Raw genomic sequence first — 20,916 nt, 5'->3', positions numbered from 1 at the left:
CAACTTTTGGGGTCCAATTTCTACTCTTACCCTTGGGAAAATAAAACAAATTGGAGCTGAAGTAAATTTTTTGTGAAAAAAAGTTAAATGTTCATTTTTATTTAAACATTCCAAAAATTCCTATTAAACACCTGAAGGGTTAATAAACTTCTTGAATGCGGTTTTGAGCACCTTGATGGGTGCAGTTTTTAGAATGGTGTCACACTTGGGTATTTTCTATCATATAGACCCCTCAAAATGACTTCAAATGAGATGTGGTCCCTAAAAAATATTGGTGTTGTAAAAATGAGAAATTGCTGGTCAACTTTTAACCCTTATAACTCCCTAGTCAAAAAAAATTTTTGGTTCCAAAATTATTCTGATGTAAAGTAGACATGTGGGAAATGTTACTCATTAATTATTTTACATGACATATCTCTGTGATTTAAGGGCATAAAAATTCAAAGTTGGAAAATTGCAATATTTTCAAAATTTTCGCCAAATTTCTGTTTTTTTCACAAATAAACGCAAGTTATATCGAAGAAATTTTACCCCTTTCATGAAGTACAATATGTCACGAGAAAACAGTATCAGAATCGCCAAGATCCGTTGAAGCGTTCGAGTTATAACCTCATAAAGGGACAGTGGTCAGAATTGTAAAAATTGGCCCGGTCATTAACATGCAAACCACCCTTGGGGGTAAAGGGGTTAAAGTAATGAATATGGACGTGACTCCACTCCCATAGGCATGGAGCGCATATTTATTACTTTAATGAGCGGTACCACGTGACCGCTGAACACAGCGCCAGAAAGACCATCTGAGAAGCAGGGACTTGCAGAGACCGCATCAGGAGGGGGTGAGTATGACGGGGGAGGGTGAGCCATGCGATATTCACCTGTCTCTGTTCCACGGCTGGGCTCTGTCTTCCGTGTCCTCTGGCTGTGACCTTCAGGTCAGAGGGCGCGATGACGTGTTTAGTGCGCGCCCTCTGAACAGTCACTGCAGAGACCAGGAAGACACAGCGGCGCACGGCGGTGGAAAGGGGACAGGTGAATATCGCAAGTGCCGGGGGTCTGAGCCAGCGGCGACACCAGCACCCGGCCCCCATAGCGTTGCGGTGTCCCCGCCTGCTGAGGACACCAGCACCTGGCTCCCAGTGACGAGAGGTATGCATGTCATTTTTTTTTTTTTATCGCAGCAGCATATGGGGCATATTATTCTATGGAGCATCTTATGGGGCCGTTAAATTTTATGGAGCATTATATGGGGCATGTTATTCTATGGAGCATCTTATGTGGCCATCATTAACCTTTTATGCAACATTATATGGGGCATATTTTAATATGGAGCTTCTTATTGGGCCATTATTAACTTTTGTGCAGCATTATATGGGGCATATTTTAATATGGAGCTTCTTATTGGGCCATTAATAACTTTTGTGCAGCATTATATGGGGCATATTTTTTGTATGGAGAATCTTATGGGGCCCATCATGAACTTTATGGAGCATTATATGGGGCGTATTTTGTATGGAGCATCTTATGGGTCCCAACGTGAACTGTATGGAGCATTATATGGGGCTCCTGATTCAATATGGTTATTAAAAAAACACTTAACCTAATGATGTCTCAATTAATTTTACTTGTATTGGTATCTGTTTTTATTTTTGACATTTACCGGTAGCTGCTGCATTTCCCACCCTAGGCTTCTACTCGAGTCAATAAGTTTTCGCAGTTTTTGTGGCAAAATTAGGGGTTTTGGCTTATACTCTGGTTGGCTTATGCTCGAGTATATACGGTAACTGCCTTGGATGTCTTTGGACATATGTATTCTATTTTTCTGCTTTTTCTTTCCCGCCCAGTTTTAATTCACCTATAATGTGATTTCACAATGCAGTATAGGGGGATCCTGCAGTGAAAGAACATGACAACCTGCTGCTGTGAGCCAGATATGTGACCAGAGCGGATGTCCCTTTCTTGCATTTGTCTATACATAGGTGACTTGATTTCCTTAGCAGGCTAGTAGACCTGTCCACAGCAGGAGAGCAGTTGCAATGCAAATCATGTATGTGCTGTCATCTTTCCATCCATATATGAATAGGACATGAAAATGATTCAATATATCTATATAAATATTATTTGTTATATTAAAATGAAGCAAAAATATGTGTCTGAGGCTCACCTGTCTGTATCGTTTATTCTTGAGCTATTTGCTGTCCGCAGGTTTTTATTAGCTGCAGTAGTTACTGTATAGGTGCTTATAGAGCTCTGATGTGCCGGTCATTAGATATCTAACATGGAAGCAATCAGTGTGCCCTTGTAAGAGACTGTCTAGATGCATTGATCCGCCCCCAGTGCACCACCAGCCTCGTTTGCATTTGGCTGTATTTTTCAAGACCGGCACATCAGATCTACACAAAAACTTAATAATCCTTTTTGGAGGATAAGGCCTGTACAAGACATACCATTGTTTTCATATGTAAAACTTCGTAAGTGGAACTCTTCCTATGGAAACCCAGCCGGATTCCTCGTAACTGTTTTGCGGCTGGTTACATTAGCAGTAAAGTCGGGCAGCTAAAATCCCTTGTAAAATTCATGCTGGCCTGTCGTAAGAAGTAAGATATTTACTTTGTAAGGCTACTTTCACACTAGCGTTTTCTGCAATCCGTCACAATGCGTCGTTTTGCAGAAAAAACGCATCCTGCAAAAGTGCTTGCAGGATGCGTTTTTTCCCCATAGACTTGTATTGACGACGCATTTGCGACGGATTGCCACACGTCGCATCCGTCAAGCAACGGATGCGTTGTGCTTCTGCGGACCGTCGGGAGCAAAAAACGCTACATGTAACGTTTTTTGCTCCTGACGGACCGCTTTTTCCGACCGCACATGCGCGGCCGGAACTCCGCCCCCACCTCCCCGCACCTTACAATGGGGCAGCGGATGCGCCGGAGAAATGCATCCGCTGCCTCCATTGTGCAATGCGCTAAACGCTAGTGTCGGAATCTCTCCCCGACGCATTGCGATGGGGAGATTCCGACGCTAGTGTGAAAGAAGCCCAAGTCCGCCTTAGGTTGGATTTGCTCTTCCTAATTCTGCAGCAGATCTGTAAGTGAATCCACCAGAATATCAACACTGAAATTCTCTGATCTTGGTGAGGACTTTGTGCAGCAGACTCTGCTCTAGAAGAGGTTGTATAATTAAAGCCTGCCGCTGCTGCTGTGCCTCTGCTGTTCTGGTTACGTCTGTCCTCCAGCAATGACACGCACAGCACCTTATTACCAGAGAGCGATGAGGGACAAGACTGGCATTACTCCATGAATTGCACAGTGGTGGTACATTTCTTTTTTTTTTTTTTATTGTCTACACCTGTTTAAATCAATGAGGAAAATTCTTATCAATACAGCAAAATGGTGTCCTCTGAATATCATCCGTGATTTCTGTACATAAAATGTTGGCATTAGTGGCTGACTTTTCTCATCTGCGTTGATGCTTCCGTATTGTGCTGTCATGTTCTACTTTCTTTTGAGAATTGTTATGGAAAATCGCGGCAATTCAGACATGGATAAAAGTAAATTGTGTAAATATCAAGAAGGCCTTTTCTGTCTAGGGCCTCCTTTTTTATAGAGGTTGCCTTGAAAATGAAAGCAGCAATGGTTGGCTCTTGTATGCCATGACTCAATGTCTTTCCATTTTTTAAAGGGAACCTATCAGTTGATTTATGCCGTCCTAACCACAGGCAGCATTAATTGGAGCCTGGCTGTGTGGTTGCAGCTAGGTAAACGCCTGAACGTTTCAGAGAAATTATAGTTTGAAGAGGGGCTGTATACCATAGAGAGAGATCAGTCTAACTTGGCGCTGCTCTGAGTAATTGGCAGGTCTCTTCTATGTATTTGCGTTGTCAGAGACCTGTAAGTTAGTGATTCGCGAGCGTGCTTGGATGTAGTGTTATCCGAGCATGCTCGGGTGCTATCGGAGTATTTTAGGCTAGGTTCACATTGTGTTAGGGTGATCAGTTTAACGGATCCGTTACTTAGCGGCACTAACGCAATATAACGGAACTGTTAACGCGCCCATAGGCTTACATTATTATAACGCAACCTAACGCATGTCAAAATCGGCATGCGTTAGCGATGGCGCGTTACTTTGTGATGCACCCTCGGACGCGGTTTACCGCGTGTTTGGGTACGTTAGGTCTAACGCACAGCGAATGGACGCTTTCGCTGTGCATAGACCTCTATTGCTAACGCATGCCAACGCAATGGTACCATGCGTTAGTGCAATTGTAGCAAAAAAAGTGATTTTGGGCATCAGTGTTGGCGCATCCGTTTAACGGATCCGTTAAACAGATGGCACTAAACCTAGCCTTAGGCGTGCTCGAGTAATATGTTCGAGTCCCCATGGCTGCATGATTCACAGCTGTTAGACAGCTACAGCACATACAGGGATTACCTGTTTGTTAGGCAATCACCCCATGTGTTGCGTCTGTCTACCACCTGCGAAACATGCAGCTGCACAGACTTGAAATTATTACTCGAGCCGCCAAAGACACTGTGATAGCACCTCAGCATTCTCGGATACACGATATCTGAGCATACTCGCACATCGCTACTGGCAATATATCAGATCGCAGTGGTGCCGTGATAGTAAAGTGATAGTTTCACTTTTAAATTGAAACTGCAAAAACTCTTACTGTCGCTCATAGTCATTCTCGTCTGGACTACTGAAACTCTACTGATCGGTCTCCCTTTTACTAAACTCTCCCCTCCAATCCATTCTGAATGCGGCAGCCAGGGTCGCATTTCTGTCCAGCCGCTTCACTAATGCCTCCACCTTGTGCCAATCATTGTAATGGTTGCCCATCCGCTACAGAATGCAATACAAACTCATCTCTCTCATCCACAAAGCGCTCCACAGTTCTGCACCACCCTCTATCTCCTCCCTCATCTCTGTCTACCACCCTACTTGTGTTCTCTGGTCTGCAACCGATCTATGACAAACATCCTCTGTAAGGCCACTTTCTCACATCAGTCTTTTGCCGTCAGTCTCAATCAAGCGAATTTAAAAAAAACCAAAAAAACGGATCCGGCGAATGTTGCCGCCGGATCAGTTTTGTTCTCATAGACTTGTATTAGCGACGGATTGCGTCGGCTGGCCTCACGTTTCATCTGTCGAAAATTGTTTATCCGGTGGCCGGAGAAAACGGACATAGTAACGTTTTTTTTTGTGTCCGTCGTTTGCTGTAATGGAAGCCTATGGTGCCGGATCTGTCAAATAAAGGAATCCTGTGACGGATTCCATTTTTTTAACTGAGCATGCTCAATTTTTTTTTTTTTTTTTTAGGATCCAGTTAGCTGGATCATCTAGTCGGATTCAGCAAAAAACCAGATCCGTCGCATCAGTTTTTCACAATCTGCGACAGATCCGTTTTTTTCAACATTCGACGGATTGTGACTAATGGCAAAAAACTGGTGTGTGAAAGCAGCCTACTCCGAACTTCGCACCACTATCTCCGAGACTTCTCTCGTGCTACTCCAATGTTCTGGAATTCTCTACCCTGACTAATATCTAGCTCACACATTTTTAATTGTGCTTTAAAAACACATCTCTTTAGACAAGCCTGTCACCTCACTTCACTAATATAACTTTTCACTGTTCCCTCTCTTTCTAAAATTTTCTCGAGCTCTGGCCCTTCTTATTCATCAGTCTCCACATCCTCCATGCACCTGCACGTAGACATATCCTGGCTGATGACCGGATCATGCGGCTGTGAAATGCCCTATTTATTACTATGATGGCAGGACCACACATAAGTCACTTTTTCCTATTGCCTCACCCCTTCATTTCCTCATAGATTGTGAGCAGGGTCCTCACTCCTCCTGTAACTGTGGAACTATGTGTTACTGTGTAATGTCTTTATTGTCTATACATGTCCCTGCTTCATTGTAAAGTGCTGCGGGATATGTTGGCGCTGTAGAAATAAAATTGTGATCTGTGACGGGATCTTCAAAATATACTTTCTCTGAAATGCTGGAGTGTTGCAGAGACACATACCTGTCTACAATTGTGTAGTGCGGGTCCTGTTCATGCTGTTTGGGCAGCAGGAATCCACTGACAGGTTCCCTTTAAGCTAAGTTTAAGGCTATGTGCACACGTTGCAGATTATTTGCGGTTTTCTAGCGTTTTTGCGCTATAAAAACGCTATAAAACCGCAAATAATCTGCATACATTAAGCATCCTATCCTTTTTAATGAAATCCGCAATTTCTGTGCACATGAGGTGCGTTTTTCCGCATGAAAAACGCATTGCGGAAAAATAATGAACCTGCTCATTAATTTTGCGGTTTTTTTTGCGGTTTTCCCACTGTCTAATAAATTGGGAAATGTCCGGAAAAAAACGCGCGAAAAACGCGTCAAAACCGCGCAAAAAACGCATGCGGATTTCATGCGGAAATCTCCCAGAAATGTCCGGATTTTCACAGGAATTTTCTGCATGAATTCCTGAACGTGTGCACATAGCCTTATTGTCTTGTACAAGATCTATACTCTTCCTCATTTACCTTTACCATTAGATATTCACACTGCTAAAGTAGTGAAAGTGTACAGCAAAGAGTAAAGGGATGGTCACCTAATGGTAAGAAAACCCAGTTTTCCATATAACTTATTTATTATGCTTTGCTTATATATCGCTATGATATTCCTCAGCGCTTTACATCCGATAATTCTCATCGCTGTCCCCATTAGGGCCTTATTAGGATGTCTTAGGTGTGTAGGAGGAAAACCGGAGGAATTCGTGCTGCCCATATAACTTTATGAGCACCAACTGTCATCTCTTCTCTCAGGAATGGGAATATCTGTCTTCACTAAATCCAGTTTTCACCCTTGAGTTGATACTTTTGAGACTGAATGATCAGTCCAGGCAGGAGGAGAAATAAGCAAATTTCTCTGAGAAGATGTACTACAAAGTTTCTTATTCTCATGCGTACTATTGATTTATGAAATAAGAATTAAAACAACAGTTTGTCTTTAAAGATCCATTACAAATGACATTAGCACCGAATTTTAGATGTGTTTAAATCTAAACATTGCTCGCTAAACAATCCACTCTCTGCTGTCCCTGTTGCCCCTCCTGGTCTATTGTTACTAGGGGTTATTCTAGGGCGCGGGGGTCTGTAAGTCCACATCATCCATGACATGTTTGTGACTGAACCGTCATCCCATGCGTGCAGACTGGTATTTCAATAATCCTCATTCTAGATTTTCGCACACAATGTTTGCTCTCGCTCTGTATTACTGGAGCAATGTAGTGAGCTCATTACAGAAAGAATACAAAGACAACATAATGTAACTTCATTTTGGGAGGAAATGAGAAATACCGTGAGCTGCCTGCTACTTAACAGACTGCACCAGCGCTTATGTGTTTCTTACTTTGGCAGCGGGGACAAGAGCATATGATTTGGTTTAATACCGGTGATCGTGACCTCCTGCGTCTCAGACAAATTGGAAATTCAGTTATTGATGTGTATGTCATTGTTTGCTTTTATTGGTCCCATTAAGTAGCATGACACAAATATGCTGCGTCACATGTTGTATTAATAGCTCAGAGGTAGAGTAGGGAAGAGTACGTACAAGGCTGAGTGCTTGTTGACCCGGTTGGGCATATATGCTAAGCAGGTATTCGCCCGACATTGCCCACAGTCTGGTTGGATGGCTATGTGATGTATGCTGCTTTTTGTGGTGACTCTCTGTATAGAATGGCGCAGTCAGCCAAAGCATACGGAGGCCAAAACAACATACCGTACCTTTACCGTCATCATGTAAAAGGGGATCTATATGAGCATTAAAGGGGATCCATCAGTGGGATCGTGCTTAAGACGCTGTCCGTTTACAAATCTATAGAGGTGGTCTGTGCACAAATGCTTTTTTCCCCCCAATTTCTGAAAACTCTCTTCCCATCGGCTGCAGTTTGTTTTACTCCCCCCCCCTGTTTCAGTTCTGAGTTTCCATCGCTGATCCCGGTGATTGTTAGGATGTGTTCACATGCTCCGTTTTTTTCTTCACTCAAAACCTTCTCTCTTGGCAGGAAAAACTTGTTTAAAAACGCCAGTTTTCACCATTTTGTGTGGCATTTTTTATGCTTTTTTTATGCAGTGTTTTGTTTTTTTTGTGCGGTTTACATGTGTGCTTTGTCTACAGTCTAAGGGGTAAGGAGTGTCTTCAATCTGCTTTAATTGACTACAGTACTTGTTTACAACAGTTACTTTTACTCACCAAAATTGCGTTACATTTTTCAATAGCTTGAGTGATGTTCGTGTTTTCCACAGACTGCACTCGGACTCTTTTGAACAAGCCCTAATAGACATTCATTCTCTTCTCTAGAGCCACCTCTACCCTGTAAGTCAATGTCCGGCCAATGGAGAAGACTTGACATACGGCTATGAACATCAGGCAAACCACAGACTCCCATCAGTAGACAGCACTGCTCCTGTCTATAGGGAATATCTGGCTGACGACTTGTCCTCAGTAGCTTTTAAAACCACTACACATCCAAGATTGCGACAGTCATTAGATATGAAAAGCTTCTAGGCTGGTTATATCAGATCATATATTAATAACACAGTCGCTGGCAGAGAGGGGGATATCTGTGCGTCTTAGGCTATGTTCACACGTTCCTGATTTCCCTCCTTTTTTTTCAGGACTAAAAACCGCAGCTCTTGGCAGAAAACGCAGGTCCTTTTTTTGGTGCTTTTTTGATGCGTTTTTTTATGCAGTTTTCTATGCAGAGTCTGTGTGTTTTCTAGGAAGTTTTTTAGGGTTAAAATGGCTGAAAATACCCTAACCCTACCCCTAACCCTAACCCTACCCCTAACCCTAACCCTATTCTAACCTTAGTGGAAAAAAAAAAATTCTTAATTTTTTTATTGTCCCTACCTATGGGGGTGACAAAGGGGGGGGGGGGGTCATTTACTATTTTTTTTATTTTGATCACTGAGATAGGTTATATCTCGGTGATCAAAATGCACTTTGGAACGAATCTGCCGGCCGGCAGATTCGGCGGGCGCACTACGCATGCTCCCGCCATTTTGCAAGATGGCGGCGCCCAGGGAGAAGACGGCCGGATGGACACCGGGAGGCCGGGTAAGTATAAGGGGGGGAGATGAGGGCACAGGGGGGGGGGGGGGCGTCGGAGCACGGGGGGGTGGCGTCGGAGCACGGGGGGTGGCATCGGAGCACGGGGGGGTGGGATTGGTGCACGGGGGGGTGGGATTGGGGCACGGGGGGGCAGCCACACTGCAGCGGTTCTGCACCACAAACCGCAGAAAACCCGCAGATATTTTTTTCATCTGCGAGTTTTACTGCGGGTTTGACCTCACAATGGAGGTCTATGGGTGCAGAACCGCTGCAGTTCCGCAAAAAGAAGTGACATGGTACTTCTTTTTTACCGCGGCTATTCAGCGCGTTTTTTTTTTCGCGATTTTCCGCAATGTGGGCACAGCAGTTCCTGTTTTCCATAGGGTACATTGTAATGTACCCTGCATGGAAAACAGCTGCGGACCCGCAGCGGGAAAATCGCGGCGATTCCGCATTAAAAAAAGGATGGTGTGAACATGGCCTTAAAGTGCATTCTGCTCACTCTCCTCAATATAAACTGGACCTGCCCAGAGAGGACATCACCAAGGTTTTACAGATCATTGACCCTCTTCTGTATGATTTCTCTGCCCATCCTCGATCTACCTCCTAATAAGATGTTGTGCCAATCTTCTGTTAGAAGGCAGACACAAACATATGTCACCGGGATCTGGAATCATTGCTCTTTGCTAGAGTTCCCCTATAACATTATCTCTAACCGTCACAGCCAAAGTGCCACCACATCATTATCTACTGTCAAAGGAGCTCCGCAAGCACATCAGCCGCTGATCCATGGAATGTGCTTGGCCAATTTTACAGAACACAATTTATGCTGAAGAGACTGTGATTGAATGGAGCAAAAATGACAGATTTTCTTTCTCTGTATATAGGGTGACTGACCTTAAACATGCTATTCAGGCAAAGTACAAGATTGCTGTTCAGCACCAGATACTTGTCGTAAATGGGGGAGAATGTATGGCACCGGACAGGAGGGTGTGCAGTTACAGCGCTGGGACTGTGAGTATTAGTCTTATATTATGGTTATTATTATTGTCACATGAAGATGAGCACTGTCCGTACATCTGGACGTTACCACCGAGACCTCTCTGCTCGGGAATATCCGCTGTGAGTGAAAACGGCCTCGTGGGTGGACTCTGGCTTTCTATGTGTTATATGGGTGACCACTACAAGGAAATGTCTAGCTGCTTGCTGAGGGTGTCTCCAGCCAGACCCCATTTTATTGTCTGTGTTAAAACATTAGTAAAATCTGGGGGCGGCCATATTGGAGGCATTCACTTCCTTCCTGCATCGTCTGTATAGGAGGGTGTTTGCTTTAGGGCTGATGCAAAGAGTTAGTTACTGTGTACTCCGGGAAATGACACTCCTTTAGTGTGTATGGCACTATCAAAAGCAGTATACATTAGTATCATACACACTACAAACACTGGATACATGAGCTGTAGTACTGCCACATTGGCTTTATTAAATTGAAGCCCTTGGCACAGAAATGGAACAATTTGTTTAGGCTCATCAGCCACCACAAGGTGCACCTTTTTTCTATGGAACCTAATCTATCAGACTTGCCTATTCTGTGCCAATTACAAACATATTTAATGGACACGAAATATCTAACACTCATTAAATAACAGCACTAGACTGATTGGGGAAGTGCTCCGCCAACTATGGCGGCAGTCACCACTACAGTTGGTGCAGATTGATTTGCAGGACCCAGTCCATCGGCCGCATCAGTAATCTGTATCCACAAGAGCCCTGAGACCCGCTTCTACCGCGGCGGCATCCACAGCTCTTCTTTTGATTAGCTGGCCTAGGTCAGCGTCCTATTACATTGCACCAGGCCTGCTAATCAAATGAAGAGCTGATGATGCCTTCTGGAAAGAGGCAGGTCTCAAGGCAGACACAGATTACTGACATGGCTGACTGATTGGGTCCTGAAAATCGATTGATCCCAATTCCAGTCACTACCTTCAATTGTATGCTAAAAATGTTACACTTCAGTCATATATTCTCTTTGTTTTTCCATCACAGGACACCAATCCAATATTCCTCTTCAATAAAGAGATGATATTATGTGAACGGCCTCCGGTTATTCCTAGGACAATGTTTTCTGCAGAGAATGAAATGGAATTAAAAGTTGAAGAGTCTCTTATGATGCCTGCTGTATTTCACACTGTCGCCTCCAGGACACAGCTTGCAGTGGTGAGACGTGCTAATATCCCGTGCTGAACACCTGGGAAGTGTTATTCTCTATAGACACATGAATGGCATCTGTGATTGGATGCGGGTACATATTGGTTGGCATACTGAATCCATGTTGGAAATATATCGTATTTTGCAGTTTATAAGACGCACCCCAAATTTTGAGGAGAAAAATAGGGAAAAGTTTTTTTTTAATAAATGGTGGTGCTTCTTACCATCCAGGTGTCTTATTCCTTACCGGGGGTGGTGGCTGCGGTGAAGCGGGGTCGCTGCTGGCGGAGGCAAGTGTAGCGCCACTGGTGTTTGGTGGAGCAGGGTCCCAGGGTTGCTGCTGGAGGAGTCAAGAGTGGCGCTGCGGGTGTTCGGTGGTGCCGGGGCTCCGCTGACCTTTTGTGAAAGCCCAGAGCCCCTGCACTGTTTATTATGCAGTGGACTTCGGGAAAATGGCTGCCGGGGGCGGCGCATGCGCAGATGGAGATCTGCGCTGCATCCGCAGCGATTTTCCCGGAGACGTCGCGTAGAAGCAGGTGCGGATAGAGATCTCCACTTTACTCCGCCTGCGCCGAGTGAGAAGCTGGTCCCCGGAAGAAGAATGGCGGCCGCCATATGCTGCCGCCACAGGGCTACCGCTCGCCACCGTACCACCACTGTACACTGCAGGACCAGCAAACCACCACCGCAACGCCCCCAGCTCTGTGCCTGCAGCATTAACCCCTCGGTAAGAACAGTGTTCGGTTTATAAGACGCACCCCCATTTTCCCCCTAATTTTGGGGATCACAAAAGTGCATCTTATAATCCGAAAAATACGGTATTTCCTGCAGATTTGCTTGTATAACCTCACCCTATAGAAAATCACATTCCTTTCCCAAATGTGAGTGAATTTACTTTTGCAAATCCATGTCACATCATAAAAGCGGTTTATTCTGGCTAATAATTGACTGAAAATAAGCACCTGTGATCCTGTCCTAAGGAGTAGAGCCTTGATTTCTGATATCTAAAGGTGCATTCAAACTGGACAATTATCTGGAATGCTCGTTTCCCATAATTGTGCAGTGTAAACAGGCTGCCGAACAATTGAAAAGAGGGACCTGTGCTGCCGAGAAGAGTGGCAGCCTGATTGTTCGGTGTGCATGTGAAAGCCATTAGGGAACCTGCATATCACATAGTGTAAACGCAGCCCTACTTTACATGGCTAAAGCTCCCTCCTTGTTCACCTTACCCATGTATTCCTGTAGCCTGCAGGTGTTGTGTAATTGTCGCTATCACTTCATTCTGGGGATATCACTGCTGTTTTTCTGCCTGATATAGTAGACAGAACTTGTTGGTAGCCCCTACCTTTTCCAATATAGTTGCCACAACCAAGCTTACTTTTTTATATCTTGGTAAAAGGCAATATTAACTCCTCCGCTGTAGTTATCATTTTTTTCTTTATATATGATATTTGGGCAGGAATGCTCATTTCTTTTCTTTTTTTTTTCCCCATTTCAAAATAGGAAATGTATGAAGTAGCCAAGAAGCTTTGTTCCTTTTGTGAAGGTCTGGTTCATGACGAGCATCTTCAGCATCAGGGCTGGGCTGCCATTATGGCCAACCTAGAAGATTGTACGCATTCATACCAAAAGCTGCTTTTCAAGTTTGATAATGCCTATTCAAGATATATCCAGTCTGTAGATGATATGAAGATGAAGTTAACAAAGTAAGTTGACTGACTATGTGCATAAAAAGATTAAACTACCCCCAGGATAGGTGATAACTTACTGATCAGTAGTGGTCCGACTGCTGAGACTCGCATCAATCGGCAAAATGGCAAAGTTTTATCCGCACTGCGGGAATTTCGACTTATTAGTGAACCCTTGTCTACTAGATCAGGCGAGCTGCCTAACATTATATAAGTGCAACCCACAGAGACAGACACCCCAAATCCAATTATCATCCTTGCTCAGTGCATTAGTATTGTAGCCTGTAATTGGTAGAGATGACTGCTTTTTTCTGTAGTTCTCTCCGCTTGAACTTAGTGACATGTTCCCTTTAAAAGGAATCTGTCAGTAGGGTTTGCTGTGTAATCTGAGGGCAGAATGAGGAATGGGATGAGACACAGGCTGTGTGCTGTTGTTTCCCATATAATAATTGTTTTATCACCAGGAGATTATCCCTGTCTGGACCAAAGTGCTCATGAGTCCTGGTAATGCCACGCCCCCTTCTCTGATAAGCAGCTCACTGTCAATATACAATGTACACAGAAAGCTGTGGTGTGGCGGGTGCAGCCTTCTGAGATCTGCTCCATCTAAAAGCTCTGATTGTGTCACAACTGCTGCACCCAGTAAACTAAGGTTTCTTTCCTAAATTATGCTGCTCTCCGATGAGGTAGCAGGAACTTGGTGACAGATTCCTTTTAAAGAAGGCTTATGAAACTGCTTCAATGGCACAGTATGTTAATGCGCATTTTATGATCTGCTGTCAAATGTGCACCTTAAGATATTAATTGCTCTGTTTTGATTTGATTTTCTAGTTTAGGAACCGCTGTTTCTGTCATGGCCAAGATCCCGCTGCTAGAGTGTCTGACTCGTCATAGCTATAGGATGTGCTTAGATAGATTGATGTCGTCTTTGGATGGAGAGATTGATGAACTGGACACTGAGAAGACAACGGACATGGTGCAATATGATGAAACAAAACTGAAAAATACTGCTTTATTAGCTTCTCTTTCCACATCCGGGGAACACGTATCACAGGAAGTACAAGACAATCTTACAGAGCAAGAAAATCCGGCACCTGTGGATCCTTCAGAGGAGCTCATGGCCCAGGATAGCCCACTGTTTAATGTGTCACTGCTGGACTGGATAAATGTACAAGATCGGCCCAATGACGTGGAGTCATTGGTTAGGAAATGTTTTGACTCTATGAGCAGAGTAAGTGAATGACCACATTACTAATTATTTACTATGATCTAATATGATTACTCATTCTTTCATTTTCAGAAATGTATTCACAGCATGTTTTATGTTGAGTCACAGAAGCAATGTTTTGCTATAGGAACACCAATCGACACAAAAATATTGTGTGATGAGGCTAATGGCAGCCCACCAGTGCAGTCAGTGGGCTGTTTTCTTTTCCTGTAACTGGGGTCAATATGCCAGTTACAGGGGAGCTCAGTTAAAAGTTACTATGTTTGTCCTTTCCTGACATCTACTGCTTAATCATATAAATGCCACTGTTGGTCTCTGACAGGAACATTTAAAGGGATCTTTTCGCTAGATTCATGCTGCCCGAAACACAGGCAGCATGAATTGGAGACTGACACATGGGAGAGGCCTGTCATTCAACTGGAGTGGGAGTGAAGGATGCTAGATTAGACAGGTCTCTTCCAATAGTCCCCTGTCAGCTTTTCAAACTTTTTTTCTGAAAATCCCCAGCATTTCAGAGTAAAGTATACATGGATGCAATGGCAGGAATCTAGTGACAAGTTCAGTGTAAGTGGTGTAATTGAGGATTCCATTCTGTTGCCTCACTTCCCCTCCCCTCCACAGTCACACCCTCCATTTAGGCGCAAGATGCTGATGGGCTGCCATGGTCCTACGGAAGGTCCCAGGTCCCCATCTTTGTATTCTTACTGGATTTGTTAACTTTACAACTTACTGTAATATGTAAAAATAGATTCGGCACACCCAATTCAGATGCAAGAAAAATAGAGATAATTTTATTGGTATGGGTACATCCACCGTTTGAAAATATTGACGTTTCGGCCAAAACTAGGCCTTCATCAGAAATTATCTTCAGCTCTTGAAGATGATGCAAATGGTCAGGTACAGCTGAGTAGAGGAGTCTCGGAGGAACCGAATCGAGCTCTGGAGACATGCACCACTGTGCAGAGGATAGGGCGCCTCTGTACTCAGGAGTTTCTGCTTGTGATCTCCCTGCCGTATCGGTCTGTATACTTTCTCAATCACTTGTAATTTAAACGCTGAAACATCACCTTTGTGTGTCCTTGAAAAGTGTTTGGAGGCTGCAGATGTATTCACAGATAGAGGATTAATCTCATCAAATAGGTCTCCTTAAAGGTATTTTAGTGACCCTGTAGTATAGCCCACATACTTAATTTTACCCAGCACATTTAACCCCTTTGCAACATGCACCATGCATGTACAGCGCATGTCGTGTCCCTCCCTTTGATGTGTGCTCAGGCGGTGAGCCCACATCTTTCCCGGCACATGTCAGCTGATTTGAACAGTTGACATGTGCACCTTACAGCTTCGGATGGAATCGCGATTCAATCACTGACAGCGGCATTTAATGTGATCGCAGCGGAAGCGCGTCACTAATCCTATCCATCGGTGCTCATGTCACATGATCGCGGGTCACCTATGGGTTTGCATGACAGCCTGGGGTCTGCAGCAGACCCATGTGGTTGTCATTTTTGTATGGCTATGAGCACCGCCCAGCGGTCGGCGCTCATAGCAAGCGAGCACGTCTGCGACTCAGAGCAGGGCTGCAGCCCTGCCCTGTGTAGCACAAGCGATGAGAAATGTTTTTAAAAATATATAAAAAAAAAAAAGTTCAAATCGCCCCGATTCTCCCCATTCAAAATAAAACAATAAAAAAATACACATTTGGTATTGCCGCATTCAGAATCGCCCGATATATCAAGAAAGAAAATTAATCTGATTGGTAAATGGCATAGCGAAAAAAAAAAAAAAGTAAAAACGCCAGAATTTGTTTTTTCTTTGGTCGCAGCAACATTGCATTAAAATGTAATAACGGGTGGTCAAAAGATTCTGATCATATCGACACCTAAATGGTATCACTGAAAACGACAGCTCGACACGCAAAAAATAAGCAGTCACCCAGCCCCAGATCACGAAAAATGGAGACACTACAGGTCTCCGAAAATTTATTTATTTTTTTTTTTTTAACATACTTTGGTTTTTTTTTTTTCACCACTGAAATAAAAAAACAACCTATAAATGTTTGGTGTCTACAAAATCGTAATGACATGGTAAGGAAAAAAAAAAAAAAAAAAAAGGAATATTTTTCCCGTTTCCAGTACGCAATATGGTAAAACCACTGGTGTCGTTCAAAAGAACAACTCGTCCTGCTAAAAACAAGTCCTCACATGGCCATATTGTCAGAAAAATTAAGTTATGCAGAAGGAATCAACTGTTTTTCCAGGATAACCTTATGCGGCTTGATTCACACGTCCTTCGCAAAGATTAACCTGCCCAATTTCAGCCTTGCTGAAGCATCCCCAGATCATCACCAATCCTCCACCAAATTTCACAGAGGGTGCAAGACACTGTGGCTTGTTCGCCTCTCCGTGTAACCATTAGATGACCAGGTGATGATCTGAGGATGCTTCAGCAAGGCTGGAACTGGGCAGGTTAATCTTTTGCGAAGGACGTACGAATCAAGCCACATACGAGGTTATCATGGAAAAAACGTTTATTCCTTCTCCTCAGGCAATCGTCTCCAACTCTGAGGACTGGTTTTTCCAGCAGGACAATGCGCCATGCTACAAAGCTAGATCAATCAAGGTGTGGAGGAAAGACCACCACATCAAATCACTGTCATGGGCAGCCCAATCTCCAGACCTGAACCCCATTGAAAACCTCTGGAATGTAATCAAGAGAATGATGGATATTCACAAGCCGTCAAACACAGAAGAACTGCTTACATTTTTGTACCAGGAGTGGCATAAGGTCACCCAAAAGCAGTGTGAAAGACAGGTGGAAAGCATGCCAAGACGCATGAAAGCTGTGATTAAAAATCATGGTTATTCCACAAGATATTGATTTCTGAACTCTTCCTGAGTTAAAACATTAGTATTGTTGTTTCTAAATGATTTTTTTTTTTTTTGCATTATTTGAGGTCTGCAAGCAATGCGTTTTTTTTTGTTATTTTGACCATTTCTCATTTTCAGAAAATAAATACAAAATTTATTGCTTGGAAATTCGGAGACATGTTGTCAGTAGTTTATAGAATAAAAGAACAATTCACATATTACTGAAGCATATACCTATAAAGAGAAAAATCAGACAAACTGAACATTTTGCAGTGGTCTCTTAATTTTTGCCAGAGCTGTATATATCACATAAAGAATGTAGCACTCCAATCAAAAAATGTCAAATTGAAAAAGAGGAGTTTATTAAGCCCAGATGGCAACTTTTGGCTATGTCTGCTGTTTGGCACTTTAGATGCTTTGCTTATGGCGCCCATATACTTCTATATGAAATTGAGTCCCTAAAGTTAAATGGCTCTCCTTCTCTTCTGATCCCTGACGTGCTCAAAATAGTAGTTAATGACCATATGTAGGGTATTGCCGCTCTTGGGAAAAACAGCATAATAATTTAAGGGGTATGTTTTTCCATGGTATATAGGAAACATTTTGAGCTAAATCTATTTTTTATTGTAACCAATGTAATTTTTTCGTTTTCACACCGCTCAATGGTAAAGAAATCTGCTAAACACTTGTGGGATATAAATGCTCTCTCTCGCCCTACATAAATTCCATTAGTTTCCAAATGGGGGCACTTTGGGGGTTTCTGATGTTTTGGCACCTTAGGGTTCTTTGCAAGTGGCGTCCACAAAATGTTACCATCAAAAAGCAAAAACGCTCTCCTTCTTTTTGGAGCCCTGGCGTGTGCCCAAACAGTAGTTTCCGACCATATATAGGATATCTGCATAACTGAAGAGAAATGTTTTTCTAATTTGTGTTAAGATTTTCACCAAATTTCCGATTTTTTTTTTTTTTTTTTTTTTTTTCATAAATATATGTAAATTTTATCGCCCTAAATTTTCCAAGATCAAAAAGTACAATATGTCACAAAAAGCTTTTTTGTTTCAGCACAGTCGAAAAAGTCCAATCTTTTCAAATTACAAAATTATTTCACTAGTACAGTAAACGTTGAAACTGAATTTCCACATTTCCCAAAACAGCGATTTAAAGCATATGTTCCAAAATTATACTGATGGAAACAGCAGTTCACCACGCAAAACGAGCCCTCACACAGCTACTTCAACCGAAAAATAAAAGTTACAGATTGCAGAAAACGAGACTAGAAAGCAAATTTTTTTTAGTTCATATTTTTTAACCAATAAAATAAAACACAAAAACTAAATAAAAAAAAAAAGTTTTATGTCAGCACATTTTAAAATATTTAATTTGACAGTTTTTTTACTCCTCATTCTCCTACTCCTTCTCAATCCCTATATTTCCCCCTTGTACAATAATAACAACTATACTTACCTTCGGGTTTGGGCGCTGCTCCAGGGATGTCGCCACCTGCTCTTTTAGGGATTGCGTGACAAAAGACTCGAAACATTTGGAAAAAGTGAGAACTGCTGCTCACTGACTTCCTCCGGATGTACATTACGTTCGATGGATGTGAGGGTGGAAATGATTCTGATTGGCCACAGGGCTCGAGTGACATAATGTCACTCGAGCCCCAAGAGAACCGCTGCCAACATCCCTGGAACAGCATCGGAGTAGTGGACAACTCCTTTAAAGTGAATCTGCGAGCAGGTTCTTGTGATGTAACCTAGAGATGGGGATTGAGACACATTTCAGCAATGTGTCACTTTTTTTAGCTGTGCGCGGTTTTTTTACTATGAAGGTTTTATCACCAGCAGACTATCGTAGCCCAGACTACAGCACACGCGACTGATAGACCGACCACACCCTCTCCTCCAATAAGCAGCTCACTGTCAATAGACAATGTACATAGAGAGCCTGGTATGGTCCGGGCAGCTGAACTCTGCTACATCTAAAAACTCTTGATTGTGTCACAACTTCTGCACCCAGTAAACTAGGCAATACATCGTTGGATTCAGGGTCTCTTTTCCTACATTATGCTGCTCTCAAATTATGTTGCAAAAGCCTGGTCACAGATTCCCTCTAATGTTGAAATTTTCTCAAAGTGTTAAATTAAGAAAAATCCATGAGTATTTCGCATTTCAGTTTTCAGACTTTCCCCTTATAACAATTATGAATGATGTAAAAAGTATTTGTAACACAAGTGGGATCTTAATTTAAATACAATTTAATCCTCATTTAGAAGTCCATGTAATATGGTTCACACACGGACTGTGTTGTACGGACTGATCGGGCCTCTCTGGACCTGTAATTCTCCTGGGAATATATGGAGGGTCAGGTGACCAGTCCATGCATCACAGACCGTTGTACATGGACATCTGAACAAGGCTTTATTGTTACGGCCTTGAACTGGTGAATAAGGACATCAGACATTTTGGCTACCTTTTTAGTGTCTAAATGGCCAGCAGATTTGTATGGTAGTCTACATGCATTAAAAAATAGGAAAAAGATGGACTTGCACTACATGGATTGCTTCAGTCTCCATTGTGATGGAATGGAAACCAGACTAGCAGAATGCAAAGTATCCTTGTGTAATTGGATTAGGTTTTTGAAAATGGAAAACTTGATGTTACATTTCCAAGGGTTGGTATGTTTCACCTCGACCATAGATAATTCAGCTCTCCTATATTGTGGCAGATTCACCTCGACCATAGATAATTCAACTTTCCTATATTGTGGCAGATACAGCAAAATCGAAAGATAATGATCCGATGCTTTGGAAATAAACCCTTTTAGTAATTTTAGTATGTTATAAATAATCTTTTTTTTCTTTGCTCAACTTATGTCGGATGCAATTACCATTGCAAAAGCTTTAGAAAGAATGTGAATCCTTCTATGTGCAATATTTAATGTATGTATGTGTGTATGTATGTGTATATATATAATATGCACTACCGTTCAAAAGTTTAGGGTAACTTAGAAATTTCCTTATTTTTGAAAGAAAAGCACAGTTTTTTCCAGTGAAGCTAACATTACATGATTCAGAAATACACTGTACATTGTTAATGTGGTATATGACTATTTTAGCTGCAAATGTCTGGTTTGTAATGCAATATCTTCATAAGTGTATAGAGGCCAATTTCCAACAACCATCACTACAGTGTTCTTATGGTACTTTGTGTTTGCTAACTGTGTAAGAAGGCTAATGGATGGTTAGAATACCCTTGAAAACCCTTGTGCAAGTATGTTAGCGCAGCTGAAAACAGTTTGGCTGATTAGAAAACCTATAAACCTGACCTTCTTTTGAGCTAGTTGAGAATCTGGAGCATTACATTTGTTGGTTCTATTAAACTCTCAAAATAGACAGAGAAAAAGAACGTTCATGTGAAACTCGACAGTCTATTCTTGTTCTTAGAAATGAAGGCTATTCCATGTGAGAAATTGCCAAGAAACTGAGGATTTCCTACAACGGTGTGTACTACTCCCTTCAGAGGAGAGCACAAACAGGCTCTAACCAGAGTAGAAAGAGAAGTGGGAGGCCTCACTGCACAACTGAGCAACAAGACAAGTACATTAGAGTCTGTAGTTTGAGAAATCGAAGCCTCATAGGTCCTCAGCTGACAGCTTCATTAAATAGTACACGCAAAACGCCAATGTCAACGTCTACAGTGAAGAGGTGACTCCTGGATGCTGGCCTTCAGGGCAGAGTGGCAAAGAAAAAGCTATATCTGAGACTTGCTAATAAAAGGAAAATATTAATATGGGCAAAAGAACACAGACATTGGATA

General features: G+C 42.6%; 1 protein-coding gene across 2 annotated transcripts in view; it reads left to right on the top strand.

Moving 5' to 3' along the window:
• The window catches only part of RB1CC1 (RB1 inducible coiled-coil 1), a 191,236-nt gene that overhangs the window by 31,303 nt on the left and 139,017 nt on the right, over nt 1-20,916 (top strand). For both annotated transcript variants that reach the window (XM_069731337.1, XM_069731336.1), the window contains exons 3-6: nt 9,995-10,121; nt 11,151-11,321; nt 12,816-13,018; nt 13,832-14,231. In XM_069731337.1, coding sequence (XP_069587438.1) covers nt 9,995-10,121; nt 11,151-11,321; nt 12,816-13,018; nt 13,832-14,231 — 901 coding nt within the window. The remainder of the gene's footprint in view (nt 1-9,994; nt 10,122-11,150; nt 11,322-12,815; nt 13,019-13,831; nt 14,232-20,916) is intronic.

The sequence above is a fragment of the Ranitomeya imitator genome, chromosome 6, assembly GCF_032444005.1.
Source record: "Ranitomeya imitator isolate aRanImi1 chromosome 6, aRanImi1.pri, whole genome shotgun sequence".
In the NCBI taxonomy this organism is placed as follows: Eukaryota; Metazoa; Chordata; class Amphibia; order Anura; family Dendrobatidae; genus Ranitomeya; species Ranitomeya imitator.
Note: the sequence above shows the minus strand (reverse complement) of the source record. Positions and strands in the feature narration are given on the sequence as shown.